We start from the raw sequence: 22,298 nt of genomic DNA, 5'->3' as shown, positions 1-22,298 counted from the left end.
TGTAATCTGGAATGTGCGTTTAAATGAGACGCTTCAGACCTATTTTGGATGGAAAAGCACTGAAAAGGAATGTCAGGACATTTTTTATTTTTTTTTAAGTGGCTTGATAGGCAAGGGTTACGTGTGCCCGTCCAAAATCGTGGCCATAGAAATGGCTGTACTGCAGTTTGACATTCTTGAACATGGAAGAATAGGCTCTAAGAAAACATCAATTTTTTTTCTTGTAATTGGAGTTAGTATTGGTTTTCTTTTATTGAAAACAGAATTGCCTCCTTGGACGACTATTTCTTTGTAAGAAGAAAATTTATGGCAACTGGAGGTTCAGTCAGATTTGACTTATTATATTTTATTTTCTCCTTGCATTTTTTTCCTGTGGTGCCTGTTCTCGGTTGGTTCTTTTCATCCTGTGTGATGAGGTGTGATAAAACTTGCTTTCATGTGCTACCCACATGGCACATTCTGCTAGGGGTTTGATGGGGTTTCTAGATTTGAAGTGCTTGTTATTATGGCCTGTGTTTAGCTGAGCAGTGGACTGTGTAATCAAATAAACCATTCTTGCTATTGTGTCACCGATCTACCCCCTAGATAATGTGATATTGTAGATTCTTTCTTTGTTATATTAAAAAAAAAAACAGCAATTTACAAACATGATCTAATTGTTGGAAATGTGCACTTTAGCTGCAGCTGAGCTCTAAAACCACCGGTACAGCTACAGGGAAAATAAAAACTTCCGGGAATTTTATTCCCTGTCCCCCTTACCAAATCAAACTAGGGTTGCTTAGAATGCTTTGTAGTGTATATACAGGTTTCTGACCTGTTTTTTAAGGGATGTTTCTTTAAAGAGGTTGTCCCGCGCCGAAACAGGGTTTTTTTTTTTCAATAGGCCCCCCGTTCGGCGCGAGACAAACCCAATGCATGTGTTAAAAAAAAAAACCGTTTAGTACTTACCCGAATCCCCGCGCTGTGGCGACTTCTTCCTTACCTTAGCAAGATGGCCGCCGGGATCTTCACCCACGATGCACCGCGGGTCTTCTCCCATGGTGCACTGTGGGCTCTGTGCGGTCCATTGCCGATTCCAGCCTCCTGATTGGCTGGAATCGGCACACGTGACGGGGCAGAGCTACGAGGACCAGCTCTCCGGCATGAGCGGCCCCATTCACCAGGGAGAAGACCGGACTGCGCAAGCGCGTCTAATCGGGCGATTAGACGCTGAAATTAGACGGCACCATGGAGACGGGGACGCAAGCAACAGAACAGGTAAGTGAATAACTTCTGTATGGCTCATAATTAATGCACGATGTATATTACAAAGTGCATTAATATGGCCATACAGAAGTGTATAACCCCACTTGCTTTCGCGGGACAACCCCTTTAATTAAGAACAATGATATGAACTGTTTTGTCATAGGCAAGCTCATTCACAACGCAACTGCTGGACCAATCAGAGGAAAGTGTAGTTGTTACATGGTTGCGGTTTAGATACATTTCTGTCCAAGTGATACAAGGACGGTCCAAGTCCGCCAGAATAGGAGTCACTACTGCAGAGTGGCATTCTGCCTCGTAGGGAAGTCCCAAGCCAGGGAACCCTCCGTTATATCAATATGCCCTGATAGGGCATACAAGACAATCCCTTTTGAAGGGTCATGCACCTGGCAGAGCTGCCTGTACAGCAGTACGCAGAGCTTCTAGTATAGACGCACATAGCAACTGTGCACTGAAGTTATAGTCCCCTGGATATAGTGCTTCCAGGAGAGAATACCTCCATACATACAGAGTCCAATGGAGCATGACAGAATTTTCTTTTATTTTTGTCTGATTTTATATGGAATCCAACATAGAAAACTATTGTGATACGTGGAGGTACAGTAGAGGACTCTTTCAACTCTGTGGTAGTTCCATTACGACGGAGAGCCATAATAAAGCCATTTCTTTTCACTTCTACAATGGGAACAATTTTTACTAAAACAAAATTTTTTGACACTTGCAGAGAAATGAATGGACGACTTTCTGCAGTCCTTATTGCTGGGCTGTTCATAATATGGCTCCTGGAAACATCTGATTGGCACCAAAAGTCTACAGAAGTCCATCCCTGACTATTTTTTCCTTTACTGGAAGCAGTCTGTAAACTCTATAAAGGTGTCTTTCAAACCTCAAGCTATAATTTCTAAATGAAGTGCATTGTGTGGATGCTCCGTTCTCATGCACATCTGCTGATTATACTGCAGGGACTTTCCAGGCTGCGCTGCTAAGGCAGAGGCAGCAGAAGATGTCCTCGGAGGATACAGCTTACTAGCAAGAAAGGTCATGTCTATTAAAACATAATTTGCATTTAATTATAGGCTAATGAGTAGACAAAGCATCATGTTAATTTTAGGGTTCATTTTACAATAGCAAATTCGTATTTCACCCTGTTGGATTGGTACTTTCTTAGGTTACCTCTTTTATAAACTGTTTTATTTTATTTACTTTTTTTTTTTTTTTACAACGGTAAGGGCACCCACCCACTGGCGATTTTTTTTATTTTTTTTTTTTTCTTTGCGTTTTGCATTTTTTCTCAAGAGCAATTAGAATTGAATGTACTCCTGTCCACTGGCGTTTTTTTTTGCGGTGCGTTGCGATTTTTAACATAGGAACTGTCAGTTGCATATGTGTCCTTATTTTTCTCCTAATGCACCCATGAATGTCAATGGAAATGAATGGAAAAGCCGCGAAAACGCCGCGAAAAAAGCGCCGAAAACGCTGCGTTTTTCACACACGAAAATCGCAAACGCCAGTGGGTCGGCGCCCTAAGGGTATATTCTCACATACAGCGCCAGCTTTTATTGACGCCGCGCTGAGTTAGCCAATCAGAGCATTAGCTTTCTGGTGGCGGGGCATTCAAGCCCCGCATCCAGAAAACAACGCTCTGTCGGCGAGGAGGAGGGAGCGACAGCCTGTAGCAGCGCCGCAGGAGGTGAGTATTGATTTTTTTTTTTTCTACAGCTTATACCCGGCGTATAAGACGACCCCCGACTTTGGAGAAGATTCTCCTGGGTTAAAAGGTCGTCTTATACACCGGATAATACGGTGTATATGTATAGTGTGTAGGCACTCACCCGGTGCACACGGTCAGACCCCAATCAAGAAGGAAGGGGATGACAGTTACACTCTGAAGGCTCCCTGAAGTCTTTAAGTAAATCCCCAAGCGTCAAAAACGGAGCAGAGCTCTAGGACTAGACACAGAGTTCCAGGAGGTTTCCAGGATAAATAATGCAAAAAACAAAAAATAAAAAACAGATCCGTGCTCCTCAAGCAGTAGGAGGGTGTAAAGTGAACAAATAAAGGTCACTTACGTTTGGGGGAGCCTTCTCCATGAAGGCCCCCAATTCCGTGAATAATGCCTTTAGTGCAATTCCACCTTGGTAATGTACGCCATGGCTAGTCCGGGGATGATGACATATATTTATTCATTTATTTAGACCTACCGTATGACAAACAAGCAATTAGAAACAAAAGGGGAAAAAAGCCAGTATCGGAGCAGAGATATATAAAGTCTGCAAACAAAAAAACGGGCAGGTTGGGAAACGTGTTTCGGGAAACAAACCCCCTTTTTCAAGACTTCTTGTGGAAAGTTGAACTATTCTAAAGGATTATTGTTTATTATTATTATTGTTGTTAGTCGTTTAGTCGTTCACGACCCTCGGCAACCCTAAAGGCGAGCGAGCTCCCTCCATGTTTTTCGGTTTTGCACTACTGAAAGAAGTAGAACGATAATCATCCTGTGTAAATGGGCCATTAGTGCATTGGGGCGTGTTCACACATTGACATTAAATTTCATTTTTACTTCGTTTGGTGTAATGATTCCTTGGGAGTTGGTCAAGGAGATCCCTAAAGCCAGCAGTAGCAGTTGTTATGACTTCAAATAGATTATCATATCTTAGATATTAATTTCACATCCAGACAATGTGCCGTAAATTTCTGATATAGATTTCTTCTGTCTCCAGAACCTGAGGTCACCATATCCTGGCAGGTCTGATGAAGTGGAGGCATGTGTGCAGCTCTCTATTCACTTCTAGGGAAATTAAAAAAAACAAAAACGGCTGAGCTCGGGAGACCCTCATTGTGCTGGAACCTGTATATATTAGGCACCTAAGGCATGTTCTGTGAAGATGCCATAGATTTCTAAGATCGGCATATCTTGTAGGGTGTATTTACTCGGGCGATTTATTTATTTATTTTTCCATGTGCAATTTAATTTTGTGTGCGATTTCTGTGCATCTTGCAACGCACTTGAAAAGAACCCATTAGTTTAATTTGAAATAAAGTTTGTTTTGCAAGCTTTTAATGGTGCATAACATTCCACATGTGCTTTTATAGCAATAGTAGGAATTTATACATTCTAGTAGGAATCCGAAAGAATGCTGAATTCTGAACATGGAGTAATAATCAAGAAGTAGGATAAAGGAAAATAAGAAAAATATAAAAAGAAAAATCATGGTCCTGGTTCACAATGTAATGCATTCAACTTCTGTCGGGTACACGACTGGGTTTGAATTGCGGCATCTGTGATCGTCACCCGTTTGGACGATCCGCGATATTCTGCATCCTTTCAAAGAATAGAACATTTACATAACCGCTCACATAGCTGACGGTGATTGCGAATGTTTTTGTGTGGATTTCACACAGACTGCTTCTGTTGAAGTCAATGGAAGCCATCCGACCTGCAGCCCATCCGCAATTGACATTGCGGATAGGTCATGGCTACCTGCGTCATCGCCTAGCGACGGAGTGGGAAAAACAAAGATTTAAAAAAAATAAAATAAACAAACCCTGTACTGCGTATAACCGACAGCGAGCGTCCGTCACTTTCTCTTATATTACTATCAACTCATATCTCTCAACCCGGTCTGAGGTGTGACAGCCTTCCCACTATAGGGTAGGCAGCTCACACCAGGTGAGTCGTCATCTGCTCGGAGTTTTTTTTTCTTTAAGTTCTCCTTGGACCTTGGAGCGCTGCCTTTATTTTTATTGTACACTTTTCATACAGTGACACAAGAAATCGCCTCACAATTAGGCCTCTTGCACACGAATGATACGTTTTTCACCTGGCCGCAACACAGCCAAAAAATGCATGAACGAGAGAAAGCGACCACAGAGTTGTGGCTAAATATCGCGTTGTCTCACCCATTTTGCACGGCCAGGTGCGGCGTATAGACCCCGCAGCCTGGAACTCCCTTGGGTGACCTAAATCCTTCAGCTAGCTAAATAGAGCCAGTTGATATAGTTTAGCAGCCCTAGCTGCTGCTAAACTCCCTCCCTTTGCCGGTAGCTCCAATAAGGCTGGGTTCACACAGGGCGGATTTGCCGCGGGTCGCCATTGCATATCCGCACTGCGGCAAAACCGCTGTTTGCAGTGCAATGCAGCACAATGAGATTTGCCAAAAAGCTGTTCTCACCGAACTGATTTTTTCCGCACAGCCGCAGTGCGGAAATGCAACTGTGGCACGGTTTTAAAAGATGCAGCATGTTCATTCTACGGTCTTTTCTGCGGCGCTTTTTTTGTCCATAGACCTCTATGGACACAGCCAAAACCGCACCAAATACGCGGCAAAAAGTAAAAAAGCGCTGCGGAAAAAAACTGTTGCAGATTTTTCTGCACGAAAATCCGCAAGCCCAAATTAACCTTTGAAGCGGTTTTGCCGCAGAAGCAGTTCTTCTGCGGCAAAACCGCAACAGAAAAACCGTGGCAAATCCGCCCTGTGTGAACCCAGCCTAAGACTTCTATGGGAGCTGCTGGGTGATAGCAGCCAAAAGATAGGCCAAGACATATCTTTTTCGGCAATGTGTAAAAGCAGCTGCTGAATTAGGCCGCGGATGTGTTGTTTTTTTTAATATTCTGGCCAGCCGATTTTGCGCGGCTAAACGTCGCCCATCTGAATGAATTCATTGAAATCCAATGCTTCAGATGATCGCGATTTTATGCAGCTAAAAAGCCGCATAAAAATATTTGTGTGAATTAGGCTTCAAGGTGTATTTAGCCCATCCTCGTGTCTTATTTTCTTGCTGAAACTATATTTATCCATCAAAGCTTGTATGGCGGTGAAGAACTGTCTGAACTACAAGGGATGGTAGGAGGCAACTGTGGCATGACATGTAGTGGCCTTCATTCCAGACCTATCTTCCAGTCGACAGTATTCATTGACACTGCTGCTGATTTTAGTGATGTAGTGGCCTGAAAAAGGGCACTACATAGCGCTGTTTAGCCCTCCTGGTTTTATCTGAGCCGTTTTGCACAAGGGATGCAGGTAACCTAGCAATCAGTTAGGTTGTTTTTATTCAGCTGCACAGGAAAGAAAAAAATGCCTAGAGACTGCTGACCAGACTGGTCAGGTGACAGAGGCGATAAATAGCCAGACACAATGAGCGCAGGAGAGAGAAGCCAGGCAGAAGAAGGAAAGCGAGAAGCAGGAGAGAAAGAAAGAAACCAGAGAAGGAGAGTCAGCTGTGACAGTGAGTAGAAGAAAGATGAGCGAGACAGGGAGATAAAGATGTAAATAGAGGGATGGAGAAAAGAAATTCAGAGTAAGCTCCCGGTATATTAACGTGTTAGACACAAGAATCTTCATTAAACCACAGAGGTGAGGAAAAAGAAAAAAAAAACAAAACACATATTCACTGAAAAAGCCAAAAATACAATACCTGAAGGTCTGCAAAGCAGACACGGTCGCCATAGGCACGATATGCAGTCATATGGCGATCGTGCCTATGGCGACCGTGTCTGCTTTGCAGACCTTCAGGTATTGTATTTTTGGCTTTTTCAGTGAATATGTGTTTTTTTTTTTCTTTTTCCTCACCTCTGTGATTTTATGTAATTTATTGTGAGTTAGCGTAGGTACTGACGGAAGCGGTGTGACCTCGACGCGGTCCGTCAGCCTATGCGTTTTGGCCAAAATGCAGTACCAACACCCGCATTTTATTAGTATGCATTAGTATCTTTGTATGTAGTTTGCTAGTTGGTGGGGGAGCCCAAGATGTCAGCCAGTGTGGCCCACCTTGGAGATACAGGGCAACTCGCTGTCATATCAGCCAGGGTTGATATCCTGTATGGTGGGTCACCACCCATCTATGGCTGACATCTTTGGTATCGTTCACATGTGCAGGCTATTAGTATATGCAGTCACTCCTCCCCAATCTGGGCTGGGTTGAGTGGGTGACTGCATATTAGCCTGCCAGGAACAAGCTGCTCCTCCACACATTATTGTCTGGCTGACTACATATCTTCAGGGCTTAAGGCCATTGCGCCTGCCCTACGGCGATTGTGCCGGTGGCGATTGTGCCTGCCTTATGGCGATCGTGCCTATGGCGACCGTGTCTGCTTTGCAGACCTTCAGGTATTGTATTTTTGGCTTTTTCACAAGAATCTTCATTGTTGCAAATCATTTACTATTCAGTGTATGTGTGATGAAGAAAATGACCATCTCCCTGCTTTAATTAATACCGTGTTTACAGCAAGTTAAGCAAAATATCTGGCTCTGTGTGTTATTCAGCACTTCACTACTCAGTACTACAAGTCATGCCCAAGGGCACTGGCGTCCGAACTAAGAAAGTAAACAATTCCTAATTACCCACTAATAAGCCCACCATGGTATTACGGTATAAAGTGATTTTGCTCTTATCCCATCTATTGTCCACCCACTGAATGTGGCCAGCCACAAGACAATTCTCAGATTTGGGGCATGGAGTCTTATCTGATGACTTATCAGTTAATCTGTTTAGGCCCCCTGTCCATGGGTGTTGCGAAGTCCCACGGTAAATTTCCGCCGCGGGAGCCGCCACCCAGGAACAGGAGCCAGCAGACGAATCTCCGCGGTCAGCCTATCTGACAGCATGCTGCGAATTTCCGGCTGCGAGCGGAGAATCGCAATGATTCTCTGCTCGTGAACACGGGGCCAGCGCTTTACATAGCAACGCTATGGAAAGCTTCGGACAGCGTGATTCACCAGCGATTTACCGCCAGCCAAATCACGCCCTGTGGACAGGGCACCTTAATGTAGGCACTGTTCTAGTTTAGAGAACCAGCCAAATCATTAATACTACCGTAACTGCAATCTTGATTGTATTATTTTGGAGATTGATGCTTGTATTCTCTTCCTCCTTGAATAATTTTAAATCTATATTTAATTGTATGAATAAGCAATGCGCCATATGTCGCCCTTTGCTTGTCTAAATCACAACCTGCCCTAAACTGGAAAGGCATTCTGTATTTTCAGCATGGGTTTTCACATTAACGTGGCTGTACTAGGCTGGGTTCACACGGGGCGGATTCCTGGCGGAAATCTTGCGGTTTGACCGCAGCGAAAAACTGCGAGATTTCCGCCAGGAGGAACGCTGCTTCAAAACCCATGGCTCTTAGCCGTGGGTTTTGAAGCGGCCTGGCCGCTTGCTCTTCCGCTGCGGTTGGCACTCCCATAGAGGAGAGTGCGGCCGCAGCGGAAGAAGTTAAAAAAATGAACATGCTGCGGCCAGCGAATCCGCGCCGCAGTGCCGGCTTTGCCGTGGCGGATTTGCCGTCCCGTGTGGACGAGATTTCTGAGAAATGGCTGGCTAATCCCGGGATTAGCGGCCGCAAGCGGACTTGCTGCGTCGAAATTCCGGACGGAATTTCCACGGCAAATCCGCCCTGTGCGAACCCAGCCTTACAGATCTGTAATTAGCGCCAATGACCTTACACAGGGCCATACTTTACCTCCATGTGCCTCCAAAGATACACATTTATCTCGCAGACTCCTATGGAATTGAAGACGAAAAAAATTGTGCTAATTAGAGGAGAATGCAGTACCTTGTGAAGGCCATACAGCAGTACACGGAGTGCCTTGGCTCCCAAATTACAGACCCATAAAGGACTTTGTGGTTTGTTATAAAGGGTTTCACATGCCTTGTATGCATGAGCCCCTAAGCTCAGACAGTATATCATCCACAGTACCATGCATGCAACCAGTGTGAAATGCTTGTCTTCTTTTTAAAAACTACCGTACCTACATTTTTTTTTTAAACATACAGAATAGGCAATTTTAAGCATTTTTGCAACAGGTTTTGTAAGCCTTTTATAAAAAATAATATACAGAACTCCAGACGGTGCTGAGAAATCCATCAAGCTGTATAACAGTAGAGGGCGCTGCATCCTGCTGTTGTCTCCACCTGTTCACTGTAGAACAACTGCAGACACTGTTCTTTTCCCGTATTACAGTTTATTTTATTGTCACTATTATATATAATTAATTCTTAATAAACTAGTTCCTCCTGTGTCCCACCACCCCTGTGCTTTACAATTCTCTCGTCCTTCTTAAATGCCACTATTATCCGGCAATGTGAAGGAGAAGCAATTTATTCTACGGAGAGCTTCCACTTCACAGTGCTCGCTCTTCGCTGGACCCAGTGTACTGACAGGGGCCCGATGCACAGAGCCACTGTCAGTGCACCAGGTCAGGTGGGGAGCAGGCGCTCTGAGTAGAGAAACCGCATGCAGAATATAACGCTGCTTTACCGCGCTGCTCACTTCCTGCCGGTCCCAGTGCATCGCCAGGGCTTTAGTGCATTGTGCTGTGACCTATAGTAGTGTACACATGATGCACTGAGAGCATCGGTCACTGCACCATGGCCCTCACAAATCAAGGGGGTGCTAGGGTTGCCAAAGTAAGGGGGGCCCTTCCCTGCGAGCAAAAATTTAAATAATTTTAAAAATCTATAAATATTACTAAATTTTTAAACGTGTTTCGTTTGTAGAACTGCATTTTTACAAAATAAGTTGTTCATAGACAAGCTTACGAAGTTAGTTGGCTATGGCTTTCTCATCTATCGCAGTTTTACTTTTTGAATTTCTATTAAACAGTGAGAATCTAATAACACGCATGTGCAGTTTAATTGAGTTTGTAAGTGATGTAGTTGTTTTAGATAGTTGAATCGTCTTGTTTCTGTTGAGGTAAGTAGAACAGTTTTTTTTTTTTTTTTTAAAGATCGTTAATCTGTTGGTTAATCTGACTAAAAAAAAAAAAAATACTAACTACCTGTCCGTTAATGCGTGTGTGAGTCATGAGTCAGTTTGTGAGTGACTTACATGCTCCGACCCTGATCATATGATGGTGGCATCATCACAGGTCCTGTACGCACATGGCTCCTGTCCGGCTAGGTGTTCGTTAGTATTCCGTAGCAACTAAAGGCCACAGGGAGTTTGTAGTCCGCCCATAATCTTCACTAGGATGCAGGATCTGTGATGATGTCACTGTCATGTGATAAGGGGCGGATCATGTAGCTCCCTCACTGCTATAAAGGACCTTTGATGGCGTCACCGTCATGTGATCGGGGCGGAGCATGACGATTACGTCATCATAGGTCCTGCATCTCCAGTGCTGTGCTGCTTCTGATCCCTGTTGTATGGGATGAACAATGTATGGAGCGGTGCTACATACATTGAGGCCTCTGAAATGGAAACTTCAAGCTGAAAGATTGTAATAAGTGCTGTGGAATATTTACAAAACTGCTTTTTATTCAATCACATTGCGTAGTTAAGGCCAGTTTCGGAGTCAAGAAATATGATATTCTGATCAATCATGTAATCATTCAGCTAAAATTTAGTCAATGACTAAACCTAAGTGGCCTGCACCCAGGCGGCTTTTTGCTGCAGAATCCGTGGCAGGCGTCTGGACGTGGATCCGCAGCAAGTACCTTCCACAGCATGCTGTGGGAAATCGACTCTTCCTGCACATGATTGTGATTTCTGCTCACGGAGGAAAAATTGCAGCATGCCCCATTTTCGCGCAGATGCCTTCAGTTGAAGCCGTCTGACCCGCGGCTTGTTCACAATTAACATTGCGGACAGGTCGCGAATTCCGCATCATTGTTTAGCGATGGTGGAGTAAAAATAAACATTTGATAAAGAAAAATCTGTACTGTGCATGTACGAAGGCGACACGCTGCGACCATCTGCAGTACAGAAAAAGAAGAGAAAATACAGTTATGTAGGGTCGCCGGCCGCGGTCAGAACTGGCATCTACTGTGGGGCCCTTACTCGTTGTAGGGGCCATGCAGTGCATCGGGTTCGGTGGGCAGCGAGCATTGTGAAGGCAAAGCCCTCCACTGAATAGATGCAGACACGGCTGGATGGACCACCTTCTCCTGTTATACAGCTAGGTGAGGCCGAATTTCTCAGCCCATCTTCACCTACCTGCATAGCAGAAGAGCGGTTTTGTAAGAAAAATGTACAGAATAGGCTGATATGCTTAGAATCGCCTAAGCTGTACATAAAGTGCGGGTACTCTTTAAGTGTCTGTGAATTACAGGAAGCGTTCAATTGTTTACAATTTTCTTCCTTGCTCCCTAGTGACCCCATTCTGGTATGAGAACTACTTTCACTACATTATTTCCTTACAACGCCTACTGTTCTACTATACATACATTGTTAGGCATAGGAAGAACATAAACCTAAGGGACGTTATTACTACTGAGGCCGATATAGGGGAAAGTATTACTACTAAAGCCACTGTGGGGGTCACTATTATTATTGAGGCTGATATGGGGGTCACTATTACTACTGAAACTGATATAGGGGTCATTATTACTACCGGGGCCACACTGCATGTGGCAGCATACCTCTAGCTGACTGAGGGTATGTTTACACATGGAGGAAATGCTGCAGAATGTCCACAGCTGAATTTTCTGCGGCATATTAACATCCAAAAAAACAGTCAAAATACACACCATTGGTGCCCGCAGCTGGTTTCAGACTATGCAGTGCTTCCCCCACCTCCTCCAAAGGCTTCCCGCTGTCGGTGCTCCTCGGCTTCTGGTTCCCAGCGGCTTGGTAACAGACGGCGTTGCTAGTTGGGTGAGGGAACCAGAAGCTGAAAAGCCTTCGGAGGAGGTGATGGTCAGCCAATCACAGCCAGCGCTCGATGAATGGCTGTAATTGGTTCATCGAGCGGTGGCTGTGATTGGCTAAGCGTCACCCAATCACAGTCAGCGCTTCCAGGAGTCAGGGAATTTTCAATCACCTGCTAGAAGAGATTAAGAGAAACAATGCCGGGGACCGAGAGGAAGCTGCATCAGCGTCGGGCAGCGCTTCGAAGGTGATGTATACTATTTTTTTTTCGCTAGAGCCAGGATTTCCTACTGTCAGAGTTGCCCCACACGGAAATCGAGTTTTCATGCGATGCAACAGAGAGGAAAGCTCCATAGGGAAACATGGGCTACAAAACCTCATGAGTCACGGGCATATTGCCAGACCCGCAACGTTTTTGTGTCTGGTTGTTGCATGCTACAAAACATTGCATGTCTGAAAGAACTCCTAGGAGAACATAGGCTTCACATACATGTTCTCATATTTAAGTCAGTTTCTCGCTCTGTGTGATGCTATTACATGGACCCTACCACAGAAACTGCCTAGAGGGGAATACAGTTACTGGTAATGATCACACCGCTCCTGTCACACAGTTGTAGTAGAGGAGATCTCTGCTCATCATCTTGACTGTATACTTATGGTCTGTAGCTTATTCAGGTATTTATAGAAGGTAATAATAATTAAATTGACCCTCCCCAGCAGACAAATTGTATGACATCAGCTAATGCTGTGCTGATGGATCATGGATAGATGTGAAAGTGAAACCAAAATCTCTCACCATCAAGTTGGTGCTTGAGAAGCATCAGACAGGCTGCACTGTATAAAAGTGACTGCCTGTCACACTGTGAAGGTCTCCTCCGTATTGCAATCAGGTGAGGGGGACATGCATGGAAAAAAATGCGTTGTCACCAGAGTGGTACTTTAAAACATATAAGACGACACTCTAATGCTGGAATCCATCCCTTCGGTTTCTAGAATATTTGGTATCTGATTTTGGAGACAAAACAAATGTTTAAAAGAATGAAATTGACATCCTCCTACGCTTTTCAACTCTGTATCATAGTCTTCACCTAGTGAAATGTAGTCTGGCATGAAGTTGAAACGTGTAGTACTTCATCATGTTCATCGATTTCTTTAAAAATCAACTGCTTATCTTCGCTCTGTAGCCAGTATAAGGTAAATCTCCATCTTTTAGTCATCAGATCATTCTTGGGTCTAAAATTGTCATGATTTTCTTAATAGATCTTTAACTACCAGCCATTTTTTGGGTTTTCTTTTTTTCTTTTCATCCCCACATTCTGAGGGTGGTTTCACACAGGCGAGAAGATCATGCGATTTTCGCCTGATGCGTTAGTTGAAAAAGCAGTTTAGGAAACGAATGATTTACAATGGTTTCCTTCCCATCAGCGATGCTTTCAGTGATGCGATATTGAGAGATAAAAAAATCGTAACATGCTCTATCTTTCTGCGTTTTATTGCAATGCAAAGCTGTTGCAATTTTAACATTAGAAAGTCCTATTGACTTCTGCGATTAAAAAAATTGCAGCAGCGATGCAAGATTATTCTCTAAAAGAAAATAAACAGCGCTGACGCTCATAAATCACAGTGAACAAGGACGTGAAGAGTTGTGTTTTTAATGGTACAGTGTAATTTATTGGAATTTCTTATTTTTAAGTCAATGGGGTGAAAATGCATAATCTGACATTTTTTTTTGGCAGAGCGACATGTAGTTTTATTGTTACCCTATTTGGATAATTGGAACTTTTTGATCACTTTTTATTAAACTTGCATTGGCGGACAATGTGAACAAAATCGCTCCGTATTTGTTTTTTTATATCTGTTCGCTGTCTCTGATAAATAATGTGATACTTAGTTGGTGCTTTTTCAAGATGCAGCGATGCCAATTGTTTGTTTTTTTGTTTGTTTTGTGGGAAAAAATGTGAAGTTTTTCATTTAAATTAAACCTTATTTTAATTTTTTTTTTAGTTTAAACTTAAATGGTACACTTTTTTTTTTTTTTTCTTCGAGGACTTGAACTTGCGGCCATTTGATCACTTTTACACCATACTGCAAGACTTTAGAATTTTTTTTTCTTAATTTAATTTTAATATTCAATATTTTTAACAGTGACCTATATTATGCCACAGGCACGGCTTAATATCCTTAAATTCATGACAGCCCTGCAAGCCCTCATTAGGCCCAGGACTGCCATGGCAACTTTCAGTGCCCTGCCATATCCTTATGGCAGGGGGTCCTATGATGAGTCTGACCTCTGTCTATATTACATGTTGCAGGCACGTTTTACAGCTAGCTCTGATTGTAGCTGTTTGCGGAGGATGTCAGCTGTTTGAACCAGCCAACACCTGCTAGTTATGCTGCCGGATCGGCCTCCAAGCTCACGTTATACCCAACATGCACCTCTGTAACGTACATGTATGTCACAGAGGGGGAAGGGATTAAGGTGCTCAGAGCTTTGTTTTTCTATTATAGGGCGTTAGATTTTCTGCTTAGATATCAATTTAAAAAAGTACCATTCTAGATTAGACAGTGGCTTACTGAGTTCAGTGTATAACCAGATACATTTATGCCCTGTGATAGCGGCTACCACAAGTTTTACATCTATGTCCAACCAGAGGATTTAGATTTCTTTAGCAGTAAAACAGAGCCCCACGCACTATTAACACAGAGAGTTTACCTGCCTTCATTACCAGGCATGAGCCCCCTGGACATTTATAGTCTATGGGTTGTCACAAACTGGTTAAGAAAATGATCGACACACAATTTCGAACCCACTTGGATTGAGACCATAAACCAAACCGGTATTCAAAGGTGGAAATTCACTTTATGGGAAGATCAAAGTATCCCAGTACAGAACTGGAGAAAGTGCAGCGATGTTGGTCTGCTATCAAACTGCGGTTCGGAGATTTCAATATGAACTCCTTAATTTAACTTTCCGCGTTTAACTTGTTCTGACTGCATATTCGCAGAAAACCAATGTATTGTTTGTTCTCATGGCAATCACAGTACAGTTTTGCCCATTTTTTTTCATTGCCAACGCCATGAATGACTCAGACTCGGTTTTCCCCTCTGTTCTTTTATTTGTAGTATTCTTTTTCTGCAATAAAGTCTGAGAGAAATTGAGTACATATGTAATTACTGTATATAACGAGCCATGAAGAGGACTGTGGTGGGGTGAGTCTCTGAATTATTCCAGGATAGTTCTACTTACGGGGTCTGAGGAAGCACACAAGATGCACAAATGATTATACGGACTCATCCGGAGCCTGGCCAACTTTCACTGGATATTTGTCTGGATTAAAGATCTTTGTGGAAAGTTAATTTAGTGTTTCCATCTGATTTTTATTGTTTGCGGTTTATTCAGTGCAGGGTTAACTGGTCACTAAACATAAGGGGATTTTGTCTTCAATTTTGTAGGATGAGGACCAAAGGCACCTTTACAAGGTGATTGTCCTGAACTTCATGCTCCTAATTTTAGTTAATGGTGCTTATAAGTTCCATTTTTAAGCCCTTAAAGACCATCCCTTCTTTTTCTCATTTTCGTTTTTTTCCTCCCTTCTTTTTAAAAAAATCATAACTTTTTTATTTATTCATCGCCGTAGCTGTCTGAGGGCTTGTTTTTTTTGCGGGATGAGTTGTATTTTTTAATGGTACTATATAATGTACTTAAAAACTTAAAAAAAAATTCTTAGTGGAGCGAAATGGAAAAAAACCCGAAATGATGCTATCTTTGGGTGCGTCTTGTTTCTGTGGTGTATACACTGCAACAAAAATAACCAGATGACCCTATGTCTTGTATATACGCGTTAAAATAAAACATGCTGCATTTTTTTTTCTGCTCATGGATTACGCAATTCCGACACGCTAATGTGAGCAGAACTGCGTAATTCAATGCATTTGATTGAACTGTATATTACCGGGGATCACACGCTCCCAGAATTCGCAATTCAAATCCAGTCATGTCAGAACGGCCAAAAGGGCTCCTGCACACTGACTAGGGCAATATCGGGCCATGATTGATGGCCCAATATCGCCCTCGCAGTCCTTCTGAAAACCCCTGCATGTGAGACATTTTCACTAGGAAACCACATCACATCCCTGGGGGGTTCTCTTCATCCCCGCCACAGCTGTCACAGCCACGGCAGGTGATCGTGATGTTCTCCCACTGTTGTCAATGGCTGCCGCCGAGCCTATTAAAAACACGTGGAAGTCCCTGGATGCAACAACCTCGCATCGCTGCGGGGATGAAGGAATTCCCCACCGCAGCTGTCACAGCCGCAGTAGGGGATCTCGCTCTTCTGTTGATTTCACTAGGGCCGGCGCTGCTGCCGTCGGCCCACTGAGTAACAATAGCCGATACCGCAAAAAGAAGGGGCACGCTGTGAAGTGTTTCCTCTATTACATCGTAACGCGGTGCCGTGCAGGGAAACATCGCAAGTGTGAATGAAACAATTTAAAAGAATACGTTACATATTTGAGCGTCTCGCAATGCACAAATCGCGAACGATTTTCTTGCCAGTGTGAAGGTGCCCTAAATCCCGACAGGACACCTAGAAGATGCAGTGAGAGTCCTGATTATCCCACCCACGTAGAATGATTGGCAGCCTTTTGTGTATGCACACTGATACAGGGAAAGCTGTCAATCACTGGATGTGGGCGGGGGTATTCAGGACTCTCCCCATCTCTCCTAGGAGTCCTGAAAAGAGTAAATGTCGCCAGCCTCATTTTGAGTTTCTGTATTCAGGCATAAAACTTAGAAAAGTAAGACGGATTTTGGCTTCTGAGGTTTTTGCAGGCTTGAAAAGCTAGAGACAAAAATGTTTTTGTTTTTTTTTCTCCAAGTTTCATGGCTCCATAAAGAAACTAAAAGTGATGCTCGTTTCTTCTGGAACTGTGTGACCTCATTCATTTTCAAAAAGGCCTCTGAAAAGTGAGAATGGGAGTCTGCTTGTTCCTTTTGGGCAACTGCTCAACTTTTCCTCTGCCCCAGCTTTCATAAATCCTTCTTGATGTGGTCGTCTCAGTACGGCCGTCCCTTTCATATACCTTATTAGTGAGAATTGATTAAAGAAAATCTGGCCTCTAGTCTCACTTCTCCAGTCAGCACCTCCAGCTGCCTCCACGGCACCTAATCCAGCATGCCATGTGCTGCCGCCTTTGTCTTGTGGTATTTGTAAATGTTTGCATTATTGCATCTATTATATCCTGGGAATGTAACAGCCCTGTGATGTTCCCAGCAGGGAAGCTGCCTTAAATACCTTTATTAAGTGACTGCAAGCAAATTGGCTCTAAAGTGTTAAAGCGTCTTACAAAGTGGTGGCGGCAGGGTGTTCTGCACATTGTACTGGATGTCTCCAGTGTGACAGTAGCGATAAAAGGGTTACTTGGCATTGTCAAATGTGTGTTAAAAATAGCTCCTTTCATGTCTTACATATGTCTTCCTGTACTGGTGTTCACATGGCAGAAGACATTTATGCCTTCATCTCTGCCTCTTTTGGATCACTGAAGCAAAGAGCGCTTGTAATGAAGTGAGAAGTGTTAGCGGGTTGATTGTATGGAGCTCTTGGGTATACATTTTAATTTTGGATACACCATAACCTTAGGATTGAAACTAGGCCACAGCATGTCATCTATTAGCAGCTACGGACTACCGGACTAACTTTTAATATATTAAAACTCTGTATGATCGTATATTTGTAATGTACAGTCTTTTCCATGTATTTACCTGTGCACTGATTGGGATGCTGGTCACCTGACCCTTGTCTCTGCGGTATTAGTGTATCTTGACGCCACCGCAAGCTAGTGGTTTAACAGTAGGAACGCCCCTGTCACACCCCTAGCTCCCGATTGGGCCAAATCAGGAAGGCCCTAGTAGCACAGTGTGCATAATTGCTGCAATGTTACCGCTGGAACATGGCAGCATTAGAATGTAATAATGTAAGCTTAAGAAGTCACGTTACCCTCAGCATAACGCCCCCTGCTCACAGCTGCCACCCTCACAACTTAGGTGCCGCCGCCGCTGCGACTGCTGGCGCCTTCACCGCTTGGGTTTCCGCCGCCGCTTGGGCTGTCAGCTCCCTGTTGCCCGCTGCCATCGCTTCTGCTCCTCCGGCGGGACTCTCAGCTCCCTGTATGCCGCTCCCCCACTGACAGCTGGCGTCCTGAGCGCTGCTTCTGCTCCGCCGCCAGCACAGTCAGATTCCTGACCACTGGTCCTCCGCTGACAGCTAGTGCCATCAGTGCTTGTGCTCTGCTGCCGGGAAAGGCGGCTGAGGTGGGGGAGGAAGGCTGCCAGCCTGTGCTCCTGCACTGTGCAGCCTCTGCATAACACGCTCTGTCCCGCCGGCCCTGTAGGAGCAACCACTGCATAGCACTCTCTGTCCCCCAGGCCCTGCAGCATAGCGGTCGGTATGTTGAACTTCAATCGTCTGGGGGTGGTGGGTGCCTCTTGTGCTGCGCCGCCGCCAGTGGCAATGAAGAAGCCTCTTCATGACGCTTTCGGGTGATTGCTACAACAGTGAGCGAGGTTGTCGCCGCATGTATTTTCCCTACACGTTTATTGCTCTTCCAGGGCCTATTTGCAAAGCTGCTGTAGGGCCAATTAGGTACAGGGGGCGTCGCCCCCTGTCAATCTTGGCTCCACCAGGACTTTTTGGTGGCGTCAAGATACACTAATACCTGTCTCTGCTCCTCCCCTTGTATTGTACATCACAGGTGCTCTACCTCTGACATAGCTCGCTGCTTCCTGTAATGTACATGTCATTATGTGGACCAGCTTTAGCGCTGTTTCTCAACAGGACATGCGTAGGAAAAGCAGACTATGCATTTGCAGTCATAAAAATAGCATAAGGAAACCCATTATGTACTATACCTGCACCGTCATATATGTTATTGGTGCACTGGAATTGATAGAGCTAGGGTGTATACTGGGCAGGGATAGATAGAGGCATAGTGGGATAGTACTAAAAGGCTGAATTCAGGATTGTTGAAATGCCCCTAAGTTGGAAGTTCTGATGTACAACTAGCAGCGCATGTGAGTAGGATTCGGTTTAAAAAAAAAAATGGCCAGAAAGGTAGTCCTTATTTTTATTTTAATATGTAACAAGTTTATGAAACAATTTTCAACTTTTTGCAACTAACATAAAACCCCTTTAACTTGTTGCATAATTAATGTGGCCATGGCTCCTTTTACTTGCTATGTTGTGGCTAGGACTGCCAGAATCAACAGAGGCTGGTCTTCCAGACAAAGCAGTGTAGCATACTATCACACAAGTGGCCTATAATGGATTCTATTTGTTATCCTACCCCAGCCGATGTACAGACATCTTACCCAAAAGTACCACAGAAGACTGCAAGGGCTGCACATAATTCTGCAAATCTATCTGAAGGCTACTGTATACCTTCTCATGTCTTCCCATAAACATGTAAGCTTGGATTGGTTGTATACTATAATTTGTAGTTTATTGAGGAAGAGTCCAAATAAATCAGAGGGTAATTAGAAGATTGACTGTGTGGATAGCACATAGCAGTGTGGTTAATAAATAAGGGGTAACAACATTTACTTTTTGTATGGTGAAACGTAAGGGGAGTCTAGAACCATATAGTTGGCACATTTTACAAGTATTCTACACTCCCAAGCTTATCTTTTACCCAACTATCAGCATGCAGCTTGGATAAAACCTAAGCCTAGATGGTCGTCTTATAAGCAGTCCAGTTTCATGACCAAGATGTCCAGTTATATGGGGTACATAGTCTTCCTAAAAGCTGATCCAAAGCTGCAAGTTTCTAATGAATTGTATTTCTATGCAAAAAATTGTGTTTTCTTTCCGATGTTTGTATTTCTTTAGGCCTCCCTCACACAGGCGTTTTTGTACAGCGTTTAGTGCTGCCTTTTTAGCGCTGCACTAAACGTTGTACAACGCTCCCATTCATTTTAATGGGGCTGCTCACAGGAGCGTCAAAATGCAGCGTCTTTAATGCTGCGTTTTGAAAGCGATTAGAGATGAGCGAGCATACTCGCTAAGGGCAATTGCTCGTTCGAGCATTGTCCTTAGCGAGTATCTCCCCGCTCGGGAGCAAAGGTTCGGGTGCAGGTGACAGGTGAGTTGCGGCAGTCAGCTGGGGGGAGAGAGGGAGAGAGAGATCTCCCCTCCGCTCCTCCCCGCTCTTCCCCCGACGCTCCCCGCCTGCTGAATCTTTTGTTCCGAGCGGGCAGGTACTCGCTAAGGGCAATGCTCAATCAAGCAATTGCCCTTAGCGAGTATTCTTGCTCATCTCTAAAAGCGATGCATGTTATATTTTTGGCAGTTTTCAACTGTGTGTCGCCTATTGAAATGAATAGCACAACTTGGTACTGCGCTCTTGACAGTGCTAAATGCAACCTCTAGCTACACTATCGAGAAAGGGAAACCCCCCCCCCCCCCCCCCCCCCCCCAAATACTCACCTAACTGGCGCCATCCGGGTCTCTCCTTCTGCTCTCTGGAGCTCTGGGCAGGCTGCCGAGCACTTGTCAATGTCGACAGAGCATGTATTGCTAGTAACAGGGTTTGAAGACCCCGCCTCAAACAAGAGATTGCTCTGATTGGCTGAGCCAGCGCTCGAGGAACCAATTAGAGCCAGCACTCAATGAACCAATCACAGCCATTCCAACCCTGTTATCAGCAAAAGATTCTCTTGTCTGCACTGACAAGTGCCTGGAGCTCCGGAGAACAGCGGCAGGGACTCGGACGATGCCATCTAGGTAAGTATTGCTTTTTGTTTTTTTCCCTCAGCTTCCTTGGCTACGTTTTCAGCCGTGCTGAAAACGCTGGCAAAACGCATGCCAGCGCTGCTGAAACCGCAGTAAACAGCGCTGCGTTTCTGCAAACTCTTGTATGAGGGAGGCTTAAGGGATAAGTATTCGGGTACCTCTAGAGATTCACAGCTTCTACGTGCACAAATACACTGAAGTGTTCAACATTTGCATCCATCCAGTAACCATACATCCACTTGATTCTGTTTTCAGGAATGATTTATTAATGGTTTGCCGCCAGCTGAACATGGAGGACTCCGTAGCAGAAATCATGCATCAGCTTGGGGCTGACGAGAGTGGGAAGATCTCATTTCATGATTTTACCAAATGTCGTATGCAACTTGTGCGGGAGATCAGAAAGGAAGAAGTGGATTTGTCTGATGACTCGTGCAAGAACAAAAAACTGCGTGGTAGAATTACATCTTGGCCTACTGGAAGTGATCACAGCCTAGGTGAGACTTGTCTTATATTGCAGGTGATTTCACTATTTTCCATTTTTATGATGTACAGATGGCTTTTAGGCCCAATGTCAATGGGTGGATTTGATTGCAGAATCCGCCATTCAAAGTGCCAATAGGGAAGCATTGGCATCCACAACTGAATTTAGGGGTCAGAAACGTTTTTTTTTCTCCTTAGGGAGAGCAACTATATACTATAAACTAAGTGAGGAGACTCAAATGGCCACGCACGCTCCTCTGGGTAATATGCAATTTGAGTCTCCTCACTTAGTTTATAGTATATAGTTGCTCTCCCTAAGGAGAAAAGAGCGTTTCTGACCCCCGTCCCAGGCCTCTCACTAGCAAAAGCCAGACTCCTACTGTACACTGATGAAGGGCAATAACCCGGAAACAGCTGTATGTACATGGGGTCTGGCTTTGCTTTTAATTCCCAGTCATTGTAACAAGGCTTGTGTAAAAGGTCTGACTTTGACTTGAAGGAATGCTGCCTTTCAATAGGTGGCACTGTGGAGGATTTATTCCATCTCCCTTATTTGCAACTGAATTTAAGCATGCAGATATGATTTGCGAACTGGTGTGGAAAACAAATCGCAGCATGCTCCATCTCAGTGCGGATTCCGTGTGGATGGGCTCAATAGAAGTCAATGGGTGTGGACGATCCGCAAATACAATTGCAGATGCACGGTGGATTTGAAGGTTAAAATAAACTACGCAGGTGGGGTTGGGGATTTTTTTTTCCACGCGGATGATCTGCAGTGCATCCACGCTGAAAAGAAAACCACATTTGCGATCGCGGGCAAGCATTTAAAAATAATTTCATCACCGGCACGCAGGTCTTCCTCTGCGGAAATCCGCGTGTGCCGTGGACATGAGGCCTTGGGGGTGCCTGTACCACGCCACAATGAGCCACTGCAACTGCATGCAAAACAATATCAATATACAAATCAGATCAGTATAGCTGCTGATTCTACTGGCATGGTGATTGCCAGACAGCAGCTATACTTGTCATTTGAAATAACAACACGTGCAAGTGCTGCCCGGTACGTATAATCTGCAGTAATCTGCATGTGGTTGCAGCATTTATGGACACTCTTCAATGGATTGTCCCACTAAAACCAGAATAGGGAATTACTTGCTCATTGCTGCTGATCTGAATGC

At 44.2% G+C, this 22,298-nt stretch overlaps 1 protein-coding gene across 1 annotated transcript in view; it reads left to right on the top strand.

Moving 5' to 3' along the window:
* MCC (MCC regulator of WNT signaling pathway) overlaps positions 1-22,298 on the top strand; it is a 283,211-nt gene that overhangs the window by 23,175 nt on the left and 237,738 nt on the right. Inside the window, exon 2 of the mRNA XM_066603069.1 lies at positions 20,896-21,134. Coding sequence (XP_066459166.1) covers positions 20,896-21,134 — 239 coding nt within the window. The remainder of the gene's footprint in view (positions 1-20,895; positions 21,135-22,298) is intronic.

Source organism: Eleutherodactylus coqui, chromosome 5 (genome assembly GCF_035609145.1).
Source record: "Eleutherodactylus coqui strain aEleCoq1 chromosome 5, aEleCoq1.hap1, whole genome shotgun sequence".
In the NCBI taxonomy this organism is placed as follows: domain Eukaryota; kingdom Metazoa; phylum Chordata; class Amphibia; order Anura; family Eleutherodactylidae; genus Eleutherodactylus; species Eleutherodactylus coqui.
The sequence above is the reverse complement of the archived record's forward strand: the minus strand, read 5'-3'. Positions and strand labels throughout refer to the sequence as shown.